The sequence below is a fragment of the Stylophora pistillata genome, chromosome 1 (assembly GCF_964205215.1).
Source record: "Stylophora pistillata chromosome 1, jaStyPist1.2, whole genome shotgun sequence".
NCBI lineage: Eukaryota > Metazoa > Cnidaria > Anthozoa > Scleractinia > Pocilloporidae > Stylophora > Stylophora pistillata.
Genome location: NC_142519.1, coordinates 2,109,707 through 2,125,000, shown reverse-complemented (window position 1 = coordinate 2,125,000; position 15,294 = coordinate 2,109,707). Strand labels below are relative to the sequence as shown.

The 15,294-nt window shown below is 37.6% G+C and overlaps 2 protein-coding genes across 4 annotated transcripts in view; one reads left to right on the top strand and one right to left on the bottom strand.

Annotated features, from left to right (window-relative positions):
* LOC111340267 (protein sax-3-like) overlaps positions 1–11,761 on the bottom strand; it is a 12,812-nt gene extending 1,051 nt beyond the window's left edge. Inside the window, exons 1-8 of one of the 3 annotated variants that reach the window (XM_088730671.1) lie at positions 11,583–11,761; positions 11,090–11,162; positions 4,197–4,356; positions 3,250–3,582; positions 2,611–2,907; positions 2,124–2,435; positions 1,461–1,763; positions 282–421 (exon numbers count right to left, since the gene is read on the bottom strand). In XM_088730671.1, the coding sequence (XP_088586797.1) occupies positions 282–421; positions 1,461–1,763; positions 2,124–2,435; positions 2,611–2,907; positions 3,250–3,582; positions 4,197–4,317 (1,506 nt within the window). In that variant the 5' untranslated portion in view covers positions 4,318–4,356; positions 11,090–11,162; positions 11,583–11,761. Of the gene's footprint in view, positions 1–281; positions 422–1,460; positions 1,764–2,123; positions 2,436–2,610; positions 2,908–3,249; positions 3,583–4,196; positions 4,357–9,585; positions 9,684–11,089; positions 11,163–11,582 lie in introns of those variants that run through there. The other 2 variants (XM_088730666.1, XM_088730662.1) reach the window with 2 other exon arrangements.
* Positions 11,762–12,986: 1,225 nt separating this feature from the next.
* On the top strand, positions 12,987–15,003 carry LOC148740780 (uncharacterized). Its single transcript, XM_088730673.1, has 2 exons — positions 12,987–13,242; positions 13,385–15,003. Exons 1-2 carry the CDS (start codon positions 13,069–13,071, stop codon positions 14,435–14,437), a joined length of 1,227 nt encoding a protein of 408 aa, XP_088586799.1. The 5' UTR covers positions 12,987–13,068; the 3' UTR covers positions 14,438–15,003.
* Positions 15,004–15,294: the final 291 nt, after the last annotated feature.

Below are 15,294 nucleotides of genomic sequence, written 5' to 3'. Positions count from 1 at the left end.
TTTGCAATTTTCCACTCCAGAAAAAAGAAAAAGAAGAAAGAAAGAAATACGTGGCTGAGTTGTTAGGGTGCTGGACTTGTAATCCGGTGTCCTGGGTTCAATTACTCCACCCTGCCACTCGTTGGATTTGTTCTCGGTAGCTCCTAGTTCAACTCCTCGGCTGTGCTCTGTAATTATCCTACTGGTCTGTCTCGATCCTGCCGGTATTTTCAATTGTAAAGCGCTTACAAGTTTACAATAAGCGCTATATAAATTGTACGAGTTTTACTTTGTTTTTTTACCTTTTTACCACGTTTACAGCGCATGTACCACCAAAGCCCCAAAACGCCATTGATAAACACAGTTATCACTGCACAAGATACAGGGACTGCTATCTCAATGTAAACGGTTGAGCTTTTTCGTAGTCTTGCTTGTGTAATTGCTGTAAGATACAATTCAGACGAAGTTAGAAAATGAATGGCCTACAACCTTGATCGCAGTGATTTAAAATCATAAAAAAACAGAACCATGTAGAGTCCAATTCGGTCTGCGATCAATTGATTACAACCTCTACAACTTCCGAGAAAACCAAGATGTATTCAGATCACTGAAAGAGGGGCATGTAGTTCCAGTCTCCTGACACTTAACGATTACACTTTTTGAAAAATACACACTTAAAACCTCTAGAAACAGCTTTCCATATTTTGGTAAATTTCATGCCATTGCTATTGTCAATTTAATGATTTCTGTGATTATTGAATTTGTTTAGTTAAACGTAATGTGATTGGGTGATGGACTGTTCGATCACGAGCGTCCGATTTCAACCAACTGTCCTCTGACAACACTACGGAATCGTGAAAGTTAAGGCAGTCCATTCACCAATCATACTTGAAGAAAATAAAATGGTTGTTATTACCGCTTGCGTAACCAGGATAGTTAAGGGTGTGACACGAGTCACACTCGAATGTTTTGTTTAATCGTATTTCAAGAATCTAGGTATTATTCTTCACACAATTGTAGACAGCAGAAGGGGGCCGGGAGAACGATTTAGGACAACATTATATAGCTAAGATACCTGGTAGTTTGAGTCGTACGAGTTGAACAGCATAAGTCATAGTTATTTCCAATGCTATTTTCGTTTTCCTTCTCAATCTCTTTGGTCATTATATTTATGTAGAGCTTAATTTTTCATTTTAAGTTTATTTACATCACGTGTCAAATGTCCAAGCGTGGCATTTTGGTTTTAACGGCGTTCCCTTGATTGCCATCCAGTCGCAGTCGAGAACGCCACATAGGATAAGAAATATTATTACGAAAGTCAATTTCAACTTACACACATGAGAAATATCGAACTACGCACTGTAGTTGCGAGCGCAAATCTATGCGTTTTGACAATAGGGCTTGCATTTCAATTTTGAGGATTTCCACAAATATTTTTTGAGGAAAGCATATGAATTGTTCCCTTGATTTTGATGACTTGCCTTCCTTTATGTGTAAAGAAGCCACATTCGATGTCTCCTCTCCTGCACTGTTATTTACAAAGCATTGATATGTCCCTGCATCTTCCTTCGTCGCGTTTGTTATCAGCAGCACGCTGTGGCATTTTGTGTCATCTAAATCAAGAATGGTTTTGAACCTTGGATTGGTTTTTGTAACATTTGGATCATTGTTCTTAATCCATGTAATGTTTGGCTTGGGAAGACCAGTGGCAGTGCAACTAAAAACTAAGTCGGAACCAACAGAATAAGTTTGGCTTTTTGGATGTTCGACTATTTCCGGCTTTTCTGTAATTATAAAAGAAAAAAAAGTACAAATATTATCGCAAAGGTGAGAAGAAATCAATATTATGTTGAGAGGAGATTACCCAAGGTAATTAAGGTAGGAAGAGTGAGTGTAACACTTCCTTTTAAATGTATTTAAGGCGTTCAACATAAGTAATCATCATAGTTTCTGTTTCCATGGGATTATAGAAGTAAGACGCACTATAGAATGAGCCAAATGAACTCTTTTTATTTGGAAATCATGCCTTTCTCATCGGAATTTCTTGAAAAGTTTTTTTTCCGAGTATCCACATGTCTGGATGAGGGTAGCCCGAGGCACAAACTAAAGCGAGTATCTATATTCATTTATTATATAAATCTCACCTAAATTCCCTAGGATTAGAAAAACTACTCCTGATTCTTTTCTTCCAGCGCTGTTATTTGCAATGCAGTGATATTTCCCATAATCTTCTTTCTGTACTCCTGTTATTAAGAGCAGACTACGAATGTCGTTAGCGTTGCGTTCCTGAATGACACTTGCTCTGGGGTTGGACTGTAAATGGTATGAGGCATTATCCTTTATCCAATAAATGGTTGGCCTCGGAAGACCCTTAACAGTGCAGCTAAATGAAGCATTGGAACCAATCGAGACCCTTTGGTTCTTTGGACCTTCAACAATCTCAGGTTTTTGAACATCTGCAAATTCACATCCAAGCAACTGTTTTAGTTTATGTGACGCGATGAGTTATAGACGAGGACGAGAAACAAGAAGAGGAAACAGCTTATTACGAAGAAAGAAGTGTACAAGATTTTGGCGATTATGATCCTCGTTAAGATCCTTATTTTTCCATTTATTTAAAAAGTATCTAACCTATGTTTAAGAGAGCCACTCCTGATTGACTTTTTCCAAAGCTGTTGTTTACAATGCACTGGTATTTTCCATAATCTTCCATCTCTACACCTGCAATCAACAGCTGGCTGCGATTCGTTCGGCCGTCTTGAATGACTCGTGCTCTAGGGTTGGTTTGTAAAATATGTGAAGTATTGACCTTTATCCAATTGATAGCTGGCTTCGGAAGACCCTTGGCAGTGCAGCTGAAAGTAACATTCGAGCCGATCGGGACACTTTGGTTCTTTGGACCTTCAACAATCTCGGGTATTAGTGCACCTGCAGATTAATATCGATCCATTTATTGGGATACATGCCGCCAAGCGATTTCTTTCTTTGAACGGTGCATTTCAATTCTTGTCAGCCAATAGTCACATTGCGGAATTTTATTTAAGAAATTGAATAGATACTGGACTTGCCTGTCCATAAATTGCAGGAGTTTCTTAGATGCAGATTATTTGATACTCCTTCTTCTTGAATTAAAAAAACTTACCACAAAAACAAAACCAAACAAAGCTATCTTCTATCGCAGCGAAACCCAACACTCAGCATCCACCTTCGCATTGAAGAAAACAGGATATCTATCTTTGCGTAAAGGTATGATAAGCTTGGTTTGCTTACCTTGGATCCTTATTTCGAATGATCTCCTTGTGCAGTGTTTTAAATAACCATTGCCTGCTTGGCAAGTGTAAGGGCCAAATTTTTCAACAGTCAAATTTTTAAGCACTAACGGGCAGCTTAATTTAAGTTTATGAGCATGTATGTTTGAGGGCTGTCGGCATTTAACTCCAACTCGTCTACCCTGTGAATCATACCACTCGATATAATCGACCCATCTATCCAGATATACTGAGTCTATCCTCCTAGGCTCGGCTGTGCAATTCAGGGTTATGGAGGCACCAATGGGTGATCTGTTGTTTTCTGGACTTGAAGAGATGTCGACAACGGGTCTAACTGTGGAAGAGAAAAAACTTGTAGATCAAAAATAAATAGATAAATAAGTGGATTCATTATCCAACTACACTCCGTAGCGTACAAATAACGCCAAGGACGAGTACAAATATCACGCGGTATTTGTACTCTAGAGAACCGGTTAGACAGGTTTTTTTTCGCATCGCGCACGTGATGATTTGGATTGAAGTTACGAAAAAAAAGTGGTGGACAATTGAATCGTCATATTTCTGACCACAAAGAGTCGGAATGGCTGGAAAATATAAAAAAAATTCAAGTTTATTAGATGAATCGAGCAAAGAAAAACAGTTAGACGACCGGGAAATTTCTTCATCTGTTGAAGAAAATAGAAACAGCAACGTGACAACGCGCCAATCTATTCCGCTTCGCATATTTTTGTCACGCACTCTCCCGTAAATAAATATCCGCCAAATTCGCCTGCACTGAAATAACAATTTGGCGTGTTGGATAATAAATAACTTATTTGACTTTTTGTTGTGTAGTATCGCTGAGTATAAAATACTCAGCGACACTATACAAAAAAACGTCTAATAAGATATATGAATTAGATTTAAAAAAAAATAAAGTTTAAAAAGAGAGAGATGCTCACTACTTACTTCTTAAGTTGGAATTACACGTTTCGCCTCTGACTAAGGGGAGACTCCTTAAAACGCCAGTAAGAGTCAGTAGTAATATGCCCTTTGCCACTTCTCCTAACCAAGAGTCTTGCATCATCATGAAATGTTAAGAAATCAGTTACCCGGTGTTTCCCGGAGCCTGTAAAAGAGATCGCCCATTGGAAAAAAACAGTATGAAAATCAGGAAAAAAAAGGGTTCTACTTGACCAGAAAGGATCTGACACCCTAAGAAAATGTTTTCTCTAGATCTGTCTCAAGTCTAATCAAAAGGAGTTTGTATGGAACTGCGGATGAATGACTTCCAATGATTTAATTTTTGAGCTGTTACAAAGAGATATCTGTCAGTAGCCAACAGAGCAGGCGTAATTTTGGCTGGCAAATGGTCAGTACTATTTAGGAAAATTTTATAGCTGCCATCTTTGATTTTTACAGCAGCGGAAGGCTGGGAAGAGAAAGAGATTTGTTCCGAGGTGTTTAGTGACAGTCACAAATAAGGACAATGGAGGGGATGGATCCATAAAATACAAAAAAGGAACTCGGCCAAACTCCAGCCATCTTGACCTCACGCTTGGTTAACAACGCGTATGTATTGTAAGCTGGAGTTTGTCAGAGCTTCTCTGAACGTTACTGTGGAGAAACAGTTATAAAATACCTAGAATCCTAGTATATTAGGTACAACCAAATCACATGCCTCATCCCGAAAAATTTTTCCTACAATTATTTCAGTGACGTTCGATAATGTTATTCTCTCCTCAGCTCCTAGTGTGTCTGGCACTTATGTCTCACTTACCGTCGTTATCGTGAATGTTTAGGTTCGACAATCTTTAAGACAGTTTTTAACAGGGATTTCAACTTTTCAATCCGAAGCTTAACTCTCTGTCCCTAAGAGTCTGTTTTTAATTCTAAAAACGTTCTTGAAAAATCAACACATTTTTAGGCTGCCATAATGTTTGCCTGGCGTGATTCATTTCTCCGTTCGACTGAAAAAACGCAGAAAGAAGACAGAAGAAGACAGGAAGTGATGATTCAACCGGTTGCTGAATGATAGCAGATGGGAAGGCTAGCTGACCTGATAACTTTAAGTGACATCCGTTGAAGCAAATCATTTCAGAACGAAGGACGCCGATAGCTATCGTGCCATTAAGTTAAATTGCATGTTTTTACTGATGAATAAATAAGATCAGTTGAGGAGTTATCTTTATCACACAGCTAAAATTAAGTGAAACGTAAGTCATCTTCCATTGTATGATAAGCTTAACTATTGCAAAGTTTGACTAGTGCTTGCTTTTCATCATAGCCTGGCGGACAGACCGTATAATTGATGTCAAGCTAACCGCAAGATTTTCCTTTTCCTCTTGTTTCCGTGAGCTTGTTGTGCGTGTTATGCCACTCTTTTGATTTTGCGTGTAATCTACATTAACAAACAGACGCGTAGTAACTTGGAATCTATTATAATGGTCATGCAACATGTGCCTTAAGAAAAAGCTTTTTTGCACTATTGGAAGCGAGTTTTAAAGTTTTGGAGATGGGTTTTACGTTCCGTCCCGATTTAAATCGACTTTTATGAGGTCAACATGAAAAGAGATACTCGATTTGGAGAAAAGGGGTATACGTTCATTTCTTAAAAGTAACAAAATCAGCTTTCGATCTTACAATACTTCCATTCACAATAGCAAAACGAATATGAAAGTAAATATTGGCCGTAAATTTCACTAAACGATTCAAGCCGAGGATGGTAAATTTCTTGAGTGGGTCTCTTGATCGCAAGTAATTATGACGTTGCTCGCTTCTACATAACATATTTAGCATTTATTCAAATAAAGCTTCTGTCTCTTGTATTATTTTTTTCTTCAAAACTTGACTGCTGATTAAATATTTTGACAAAAACTGCCATTTTCATCGGCATAAATTATTTAACTGTTCTTATCATATTAGGGCTAGCTTGAAAATTATCATATTAGGCTAGCTTGTAAAAATACGATTTACCATAGGTTTACCGCGCAATGTCTTCCTGAAAAGTTTGAATTATAAAAAACATAATTCTAAAAACTGTTACAGTGTTGTGGAACAATTGTTTCATACGTCAACTGAGCACTAATCAAAACGTACCACTTGGAAAGTTTGAAAGTACTTAAGAAGCTCTAACTGCCCTCGGCTGTGCCTCGTAACTCCTACGCATCTTCGTACTTTCAAAAAAATCCGTGTGCATCATACGTCGATGGACAACAAACGAAAAGCAGTAGTCTCAATAGTTTATAAATTTTTTTTTGTCATCAACGTGATATCTCTCTACTAATATTTAATCCACAGCTAGCATTATTTTGATAGAGAAATGTAATTGTTTGTCTTACGATGTAGTCACTTAGGAAATGAAGTCGACTGAGTAGGCGTCACCAATATGCTGTTGTGCTCAACTGTAATTGGATGGAATTCCACGCCTGTGATTGGTGCAACCTTCGGATCAGGTTTCCTCTATAGTTCGCTAGGGTACGGCACTCCTGTTGGTGTGTTTTTTCGATTACTCAATTTCAAGATATTTGTTTCCAAACATGACGACATAACGACATTTTCAACGATTTCGAAATTTTTCTAAAAGATATCATCTTGTTTATGTCGTTTAGGTTTCCCTCAAGCGTAAAATTTTCGCCAATTCATCAAAGGAACTCGTTTACGACTACAGAAATCTCCAGTTAGGAACTTCTAACTGCCTGTCACCGTAGCGGCGGCTTTAAGCATCACCAATAAAAATGTACACGAAGTGGCATTTTGCTGTTCTTTGCATGAACTTAATTTTAGACCTTATCCCTTTTAAAAGGATTCCTCTGGACAAATTTCAACAAAAAACTCTATTCCATCTGTCATGTCAACCGTCAATTGAAGACGATATATTGGGTATGCTTTTAAAACCTGATGAATTTGAAAATGAATAAAGGCTGATAGTCTCTAAAGAAACTGTTCTGGGCTGCGTCGGTGGGGGTAACGAAATAATTTGAATATATCAACAAAGTTGAAATGCTAAATTGGCCACCGTTACGATTATAAAAGCAATCTGCGGTCTTTCCTTACACTTAGGTAGCACGGAAAGCCGTAAAACTCGTGAACAAAAGCTCATCTTTTAAACCGGCAGTCTAAATCCCACAGGTATCAACGAACGCTTTTCATTCCACTAATTTATTCGTGTTTTTCTTGTTGCCATGTTCCCACCAATAACGTAGCTCTATTTTCTGCCTTTAAAAGCACACACAACCCACAATTCCTCTATTCGCTCCGACCGTCAGGGCTAACGCTCGAAACGTCGGCTTTTATAATGGTAACGGTGGCCAATTTACCATTTCAACTTTGTTGATATATTCAAATTATGATGAATTTAAAAGTTCTGGCTGAGCGTTTCAACATTGACAAAAAAATTTTAAGAGGAAGCTTCTCAAACACACTGACATATTTGCATTTTTTTCGACGTTTTCCTGGAGGGAAGACAATTTTTTATCTAACTAATTAGGCGGTTGCTATGCTTATACTTCATTTTAGCATCGTCAACTTTGGAAAGTTTGGCAAAGAACATTTTATCTGTCAGTTATCAATCAAGTTTAAATTTTATAGCGTTGGTCAGACATCATGCGCGCTAAAAACAGAACACGCGTGAAAGAACATACAAAGGCCATAGCAACATTGCATGAAAACTCTTTGTTGGCCAAACACCATATGCTTCAAAGTCCCCAAATAGATTTCGGGAGTGTTCAAATTGTTTACAGGTCATCAGCGTGGCGACAAAGACTAATTCTTAAATCTTAGCATTCTGTGCGAGATGGGAACGCTAGAAATGAACACATACCACTACCCAATATCTGCAATAACATTAGGAATTTTTAGAGGCATTAAGAATACTCTAGAGACTATTGTCAAACTTAAAATATTCCTTCGAGATTTAGTTTTATCACGCATGGTTTACATAGACCAAGCACGACCCCGTTAGACATTTGCAGTTTTTATCTTTGCTGAAGAAGGCAACAATAGTAGCCGTAACGTCCAGAACAATATATCTTAGCCAGTGTCAACCTTTTTAATTCTTTTTACCAAAAATTCTCAACGTACCTGGCTACTCACCGAATATTTTTAAAAGCAAAGATTTTTGTTGAGGTAAGAAAATGGAATGCGAAGGCAGCGATAGTTTTGGTTTAGCTCAGAGGAAAATCGAGCTATTGTCGTTGGAATGCAACAGTGGGCTGAGAAACCTTCATTACGCTTTGAATTTTGTGGAAAAAAATGGTTGGGCAAAACACTAAAAATATAGTAACCGAAAGTAGATATCGAAACAGTGGCGGAAAAATTGGGTCATCCTCCGTGTAAAAACCTGACGAGGTTTACTTTGTTTCATGAGGTATTGTTTTGCTGTACGCTATCGTTTATAATGTTTTGTTGTCTTTGTTTTACGTCACTCGGGAGCTTCGCAGGTTTTTACACCGAAGATGAGCCGAAAAATTTCTCTATTGTGACGTGAAAGTACCACAAGAACTTAAGGAAAACAAAATAAATGCAAACACTAAGAAAAGCACGGAGACCTGGTTTTAAGCTTGGACAACTAAAGCTAAAAATGGGAACTTTTTATGACAAATTATTGTATTTTTTTTTGGACACCGACTGAGAAACGTATGCCGAACTGATTAAGTTTGAGCAAGTTCGTCTCAAACGTAAAGAAATGGTAAAACCAATCTGATCCATCCCCAAGGAAATCCGAAATTTTGAAGGTCTATCTTGCCATTTCATTTTCGCTAGCGATGCTTGCATGGAGCAGCGGTTAAGTTTATGTTTAACAGTTAAGGATATTTAAATCATGTTGGTGAGTAGCCGAATTATGATGAAAGACATTTCTAAACGTGACTTGAAAACAACGATCCAAGTAACCCCTATGATAAAAGGGCTTTACTGAAATGAACGATCGATATCATTTCTCTTTTCGCGAAAGATCGAAGACCAGATTCGCAAGGGAGAGAAAACGTTGTGTCTCCTCTTCAAATATTTGCTGGAGCAATAAAATGGGAAGTGACAGAAGCAATATTTGGACCACGAGTTAGTAAGTGCTAATTACGTTGCCATGTGACAGGGTGATAAAAATTAGTCGGTTTCAACGTTGTGTGACAAAGAGAGAATAAGAAACTGCAATAAATTAAGCTAAGAAATTCGAAAGGAGTACGAAAGCATTCGACTTTGTGCTTAATTTGACCAATAAATAAAGTAAAAACAAAAAAACAATAATTATCATGATGCATAATAGAACTAAAGAACAATAATGTTAACAGTACTACGCGTCCGAAATTCAAGCTGAGTCGTAACAACTGGAAAGGAAGGTAAAAGAAATTTATACGCTTACTTTTGTGACGACGAGTTGGAGAGAATAGTCAATGAGCCAAGATTTAGAAAGAGTCTTCAGCTGATTCTACTACGACGTTTTAGATGCCTTACATATACTTATACCTAATAATACCTTATGACGTATTTCCGAACATTCTGGAAGCACGTAAAATAAATGTTTAGCGATAAGAAATTTAAAAAAAGAGACATCTTCAAGAACGTCAACAAAACTTGCCAGTGTTTAAGTTGCATTCACTTAAAAACAATCTCGGTAAAATTGTCGCACTTCATGGATCACATTTGAACAAAAAACTATCCTTTTAACAGTATTTCACCTTGTTACGACAAATTCTTTTCATAAATTAAATTTCTCCCATTTCCATAATTATTTTTATTGTATTGATGATATATGGAAATTATTAACTAATAAAAATCACTGTGCGCCTCAGAAAAAAACATCTTCCCAATGCACTCTAGAACGATCTCGACGCGTTTTCGGAAAAGAAGTTCCGTTGAAAACATCGACTCGAATATTCCAAATGACGTAATGAGGAAAAGCAGACAGAAATAAGAACGCGTGAAAAAGACATTATGTGACCTACATCTTCGTCTGGAACGTCCGTTCTTGTTGAAAACTCTGCGAATAAACAGTTTAATAGAAAAGTTGAACCTTCATAAAAATTTCGCTTCGTTTGCATACACTTTCGGTTAGGTTCGCATGGCTTTAACCACGCTCTCCCAGACGTACAACAAAAGTTTTGAAAAATCCAAAACATTCTATGTACTTTATTATTACTAGAAGATTCGTTTGCAATCACATTCCGGGATTTCCGTTTCAAAATTGACTTTCGCGTTAATAGAGGTATTTACCAGACGTTCCTAATTTTATTTAATTGAGACCTATTGCGAATAAATATTTGTAAAAATTTAAATTGTAACTTCAGGAATGAGCTAGGATATATTGAAGTTTACACAGCAACCAGGTGGACAATCAGACATGGTTTGATGCTACTCTGGTTTAAAGATTTAATAAATGTAACCGGGGAAATCACAATCCATTGACCCAACGTTTCGAGACCCCTGTCTAGTGCCTTCATTAAGGGTGATCTTACCTTTACAAAAGATAAATTAGGGACCCCGTGTACAACCACCCATAACGGGATATTTGAGATCAATGAAAAGTTTAGGAGGTCAGACGCTTGCTAGCCTGTCATGAAGTAATGTTAATTTTGAGGTAGCTGCCAACTATACGGCTCTCTAATTAAGGGTGCGATCCCGTCAAAGAAACCCGAGTTTCATCTGCCCGATGAAAATGAAACCCATTTCATAATATTTGTACTCATGTCCCGAAAATTGCTCGTTTAGTATCGAAGCATATTTGCTGATTAGTATTCTCATATTGATCTAGGCGGGACAGGGAAAACTCTAGAAGCATAGATACCCACGACAGTGACCGTGTTTAAATAGGATGTATTTTCCTTGAAACTTTATCTTCAACAGGATATATAAATTTCAGTACTTACAGATGTCTATGCCCCGCAAAAGCCTCACTTGCTATTTGAACTTGGGATATTTGGTGACATACTCCGCTTCAGGCTAAAAAATAAGTGGGAGGGCTGGGTGGAAATATAACCTGAGGCAGAATCCTAAGAGTTCCTGCTTGAGGTCCTAACTTATGGATCCCACGCGGCACAACATTATACATTGGGGAGTGAGTTTATAATACTTGTGCTCCCTCCATTCTTTGTCTAGCTTGTATATCAATATTATCTGTTTGAGGGGATATCTGAAAGCTGGGGTATACCCGGTGATGTCGTCCAGCGTGTCAAAACGTGTGCCTGTTAATATTTTTTTTCTTTCTTCTAATCCCCACTTTAATTGAAAAACTGGATTGACAGTGTTAGGGGGAATTACCCATCGGTCACTCTGGTTTGAAAAACAATGCCTACCTTAACCTATGAGCTAAATAGGTTAGATTTAATCTACTTATGACGATTACTCAACTCACAAACTTACGGGACAAGTTGCTGTTTTAGTTGAAGTATCTTCTTAAAACCACCCGATCAGACTCAATACCAGATCAATTTCCGCGGCAAGCGAAAGCGGTTTCATTTAGTGTTATGGATTGGAGCTTCGAATAGTAAGTCCAGTCTGACAACGTCAACAACCTTTACCACTTGGTACTCACGATCGAGTCCTAACTTGCAATTGCGAAGTATTTTATTATAGTCTGGAAACTTTGCGTGGTAGTTGCGTGGTAGTTGCGTTGTAGTTTTTCGATACAAAGAAGTCATTGATAGAATGCTTTAGAAATTTCGATAAACAACACAGGATTCTAGAATTTCTTTTGCACTTCCTGGTTTTCTAAAAAATTTCTGAAACTTTAAGAGTCCAGTAGGTTTATAGTACTCCATAACACAGTTTATGACGAGATCCTGCTGTTCGAACATTACATCATAGTAAAACTATGATTGTGAAGACAATTTTGTTGTACGTTTCCACCCAACAAACAGGTAACTGGAGAATAAGAGTTGCCGGCTCGAGGCGTAGCCGTAAGCAGATCTGGCTACCTGAGTGTTCTCTAAACCTCTAAATTCAAGTACCTATTGAATAATGGACATGTTTACTTATCAAAAATCAATGTTGAATATCCATTTCTGCGGAAGTCCGGAGAGGGTTTCTAGATGGCTGAGGAACGAGGGAAGTTGATAACCTAGAACTTTTTTTTCTTTGCGCTTTAAAGGAAGGATTTCTTTTTATCTGGTGGATTTATCTTTGAATTATGTTACTGGGACGGGAAAGCAATTTCTCTCAAAATAGCAAGTGTGTACGAGAAATGAATGTATGGAAATTACTGTGAAGCAATTGATACCAGATTTGATTTACTTTCTACTGTTCCACGCTCATCGCAGATGTCAACAGCGTATCCCTGTCTACCGCTAAGAAAACTGCTTGGAATCTGAATTAACACTTTAAAAGAAGACTAGGTAACTAAGTAAGAGGATTTTTACGAATCTCATTTTGCGATGGTGTGCAAAATGTGACATCTGCCACGATCTTGAATAGGGCCGAAGCATTTTAATCACATGAAGAGCTTTGCTCAAAAAAAAAAATATCTCAGCAGGCATCGTAAACTGATGCCGAGGTTTGGGGGAGGTCTTGGGTGGATGTCATCACATTAATTACACCACAATGGAATTACACAGATTAGCGCCCACGAATTCACGAGAGATTCGCGATTGCGTGCGAGTTAACGCGGGGTCATCTGTTGGCAATGAAAATCAAAATCATGAAATAAAATAAAGTTTGCTTTGCGCGTAATGGTCATAAAATACCGCGTTTTCTCTGTTTCTGCCTGTTTCCTTATAACGACATTTCTAATCACGTAATCTTTCTAAGATCCTTCCTTTTCACAGAAGAGGCAATAGAGTACCGAAGCCCTGACGTCACGTTTCCATGGTTGCATTTCTGCTGGATCTAAACAAACTCACATGTGTTTAACATGGCGGCGTTGTCGATAACATCGTTCGCAAAATACTTCTCAGATGAGCCTAAATCTTTAAACCGTGGCGAAAACCATTACCAATCTGGACACGTTCTATCTTTTTGCTATTGTGATGGAATTATCAGAGGGTCAGTGCAAGCGAGCATGAAAAGTACGACGTATAAAGTCACAGTAAGTGTAAAATTTCTATTACTCGATGTCTATCCGTTAACATCGCCAAACCAAAACTTATTTAAATTAAGTGATTTCGAATCTTCGTTTAAAGGAAATCTTGAAAAGTAAGCTTATATTTCTTTTTCTCTTTCCTTCGCAGATATATCTTCAAGAAAACGAAATACGTTCCACAGAATGCGAGTGCCCTCGTGGCGGTTCAAAGTGTAGTCACGCTGTAGCTCTGTTCCTTCATGGCTACCACAACTTAAGTAGAACTGACATCGAATGTCAGTGGAAGAAACAAAAGGCATCCGAGGTGGTTAAAACGGTAGAAGATCTGTATCCACCCAAAGAAACTAAAGTCCTAAAACGAAAAACTACAGATGAGGACAGAGAATGGCTACGGAACAAGCTGAAGAGATACGGCGAGTTCACAGGAATGTTATGGCTTTTGAGCCCCGAACCTGACAAAGAGAATCGTCTGCCGATCTCCACAGTCGAAGAAATCATTTTATCGAGAGAGTTTGTTGAAAGCGGACTTGATACAAATTTCTTGTTGGAAAAATTGAAAGTAAGTGAGCAGCAAGTGAAATCAGTCTGTGAGATCACGAAAGAGCAACGTGAATGTGGAGAGTGGCATGTGGTGAGAAAAGGACGTTTGACTGCTAGCAATTTTGGTCCAGTTCTTGAAGCAAAAAGAGTCACTCCTTCCCTTATCAAGCGTTTTCTTGGAGAATACGACATCTCTCGAGTGCAGGCTGTTCGATGGGGTGTCGTTAACGAGAAAGAAGGAATAAAGGCCTTCACCAAATTAACAATGAAAGTAGTAAAGGATTGTGGCCTTTGGCTACACAAGTCTGGTGTTTTGGGTGCATCACCAGATGGACTTGTTGATGACAATGCGATCATTGAAGTCAAATGCCCTTACACACATCGCAATTCAACAATTGAGGAGGCTGTTAAAGACCCTAAGTTCTGTTTAGTAAAGAGAGATGCTGGCTATTGTTTAAAACAATCCCACCACTACTGGCATCAAGTCCAGGGTCAGCTGTTTATAACTGGGAAGCAAATCTGTTACTTTGTGGTTTGGACAACAATGCAAACTGTTGTGTTGGCAATCCAGAAAGACTGCACATGGGAACCAAATCTTCTTTCACTTCAAGAATTTTATACAATTCACATGATTCCTGCACTTGTTGATGGTGGTCTTTAAATTTTAAGACTTTGTTGTAAAATTAATGTAGTTTTTTATAAAGTAATGGATTTGATAATACATACTTTTAGAAATATTTTTTAAAATATTGTTTTATTTGGTAAAATCATTGCAACTTTTACAACAAATATGCAGTAACTGAAGGGTGTATATAAAATAAAAATGTTCATGTTAATCTTAAAATTGTTTTTCTTTAAACAGCAACATTTGCTGGGGTTTTTACATTAGCTACTTGAGACAAGAAAATGATAGATTCATTGTAATCGTATTTGAATACAGTTGGTTATCTGAATTCATAATAAGACTAGCATAAGGGTGTGGTGGCAGGAATACTGATCAGAAATAAATAGTTTGTCATTAAGTTGTGTATCATGATTCCTTGTATCATGAGCAAGTAAAATAGGGTTACAAGCTTTTCACAGATCACACAACACCTGTCCACTCTTTGTATCAGAATACAGTTAATTGATTAACTATGATCAGACAATGCCAATGTATACCAGGCCTTAGTAAACTGATGTAAGATGATCAATATTTCAATTAAAATGACTAATCAAAGTCAACAATGTCATTGGTTTCCTTAATTAATGGGTTTTGTAAATTAACTAAAGCACCACATAGCTGTATAATCTTACCAGAGAGGGATCGCAAGTATGGTGGCACAAAATTTAAAATTTTATAGTTCTTCAATCTAGCATTAGCACGTTCTACGTGTATACGACATTTTGCAATGCTCTTTGTTAACTTAACTTCACTTTCTGTAAATTTTCCATTGTTCAAGAATGGGGGAATGTTCACATATACACCATTAGGAACAATATCATTTATCAAAAACCCTTTATCCGCAAGTATAATAT

Excerpts from the sequence above, each read along its gene's own strand:
- LOC148740780 (XM_088730673.1), top strand. The coding sequence starts at position 13,069 with ATGGCGGCGTTGTCGATAACATCGTTCGCAAAATACTTCTCAGATGAG. Across the intron at positions 13,243-13,384 it reads GTACGACGTATAAAGTCACA|ATATATCTTCAAGAAAACGA; the intron begins GTAAGTGTAAAA and ends TTTCCTTCGCAG.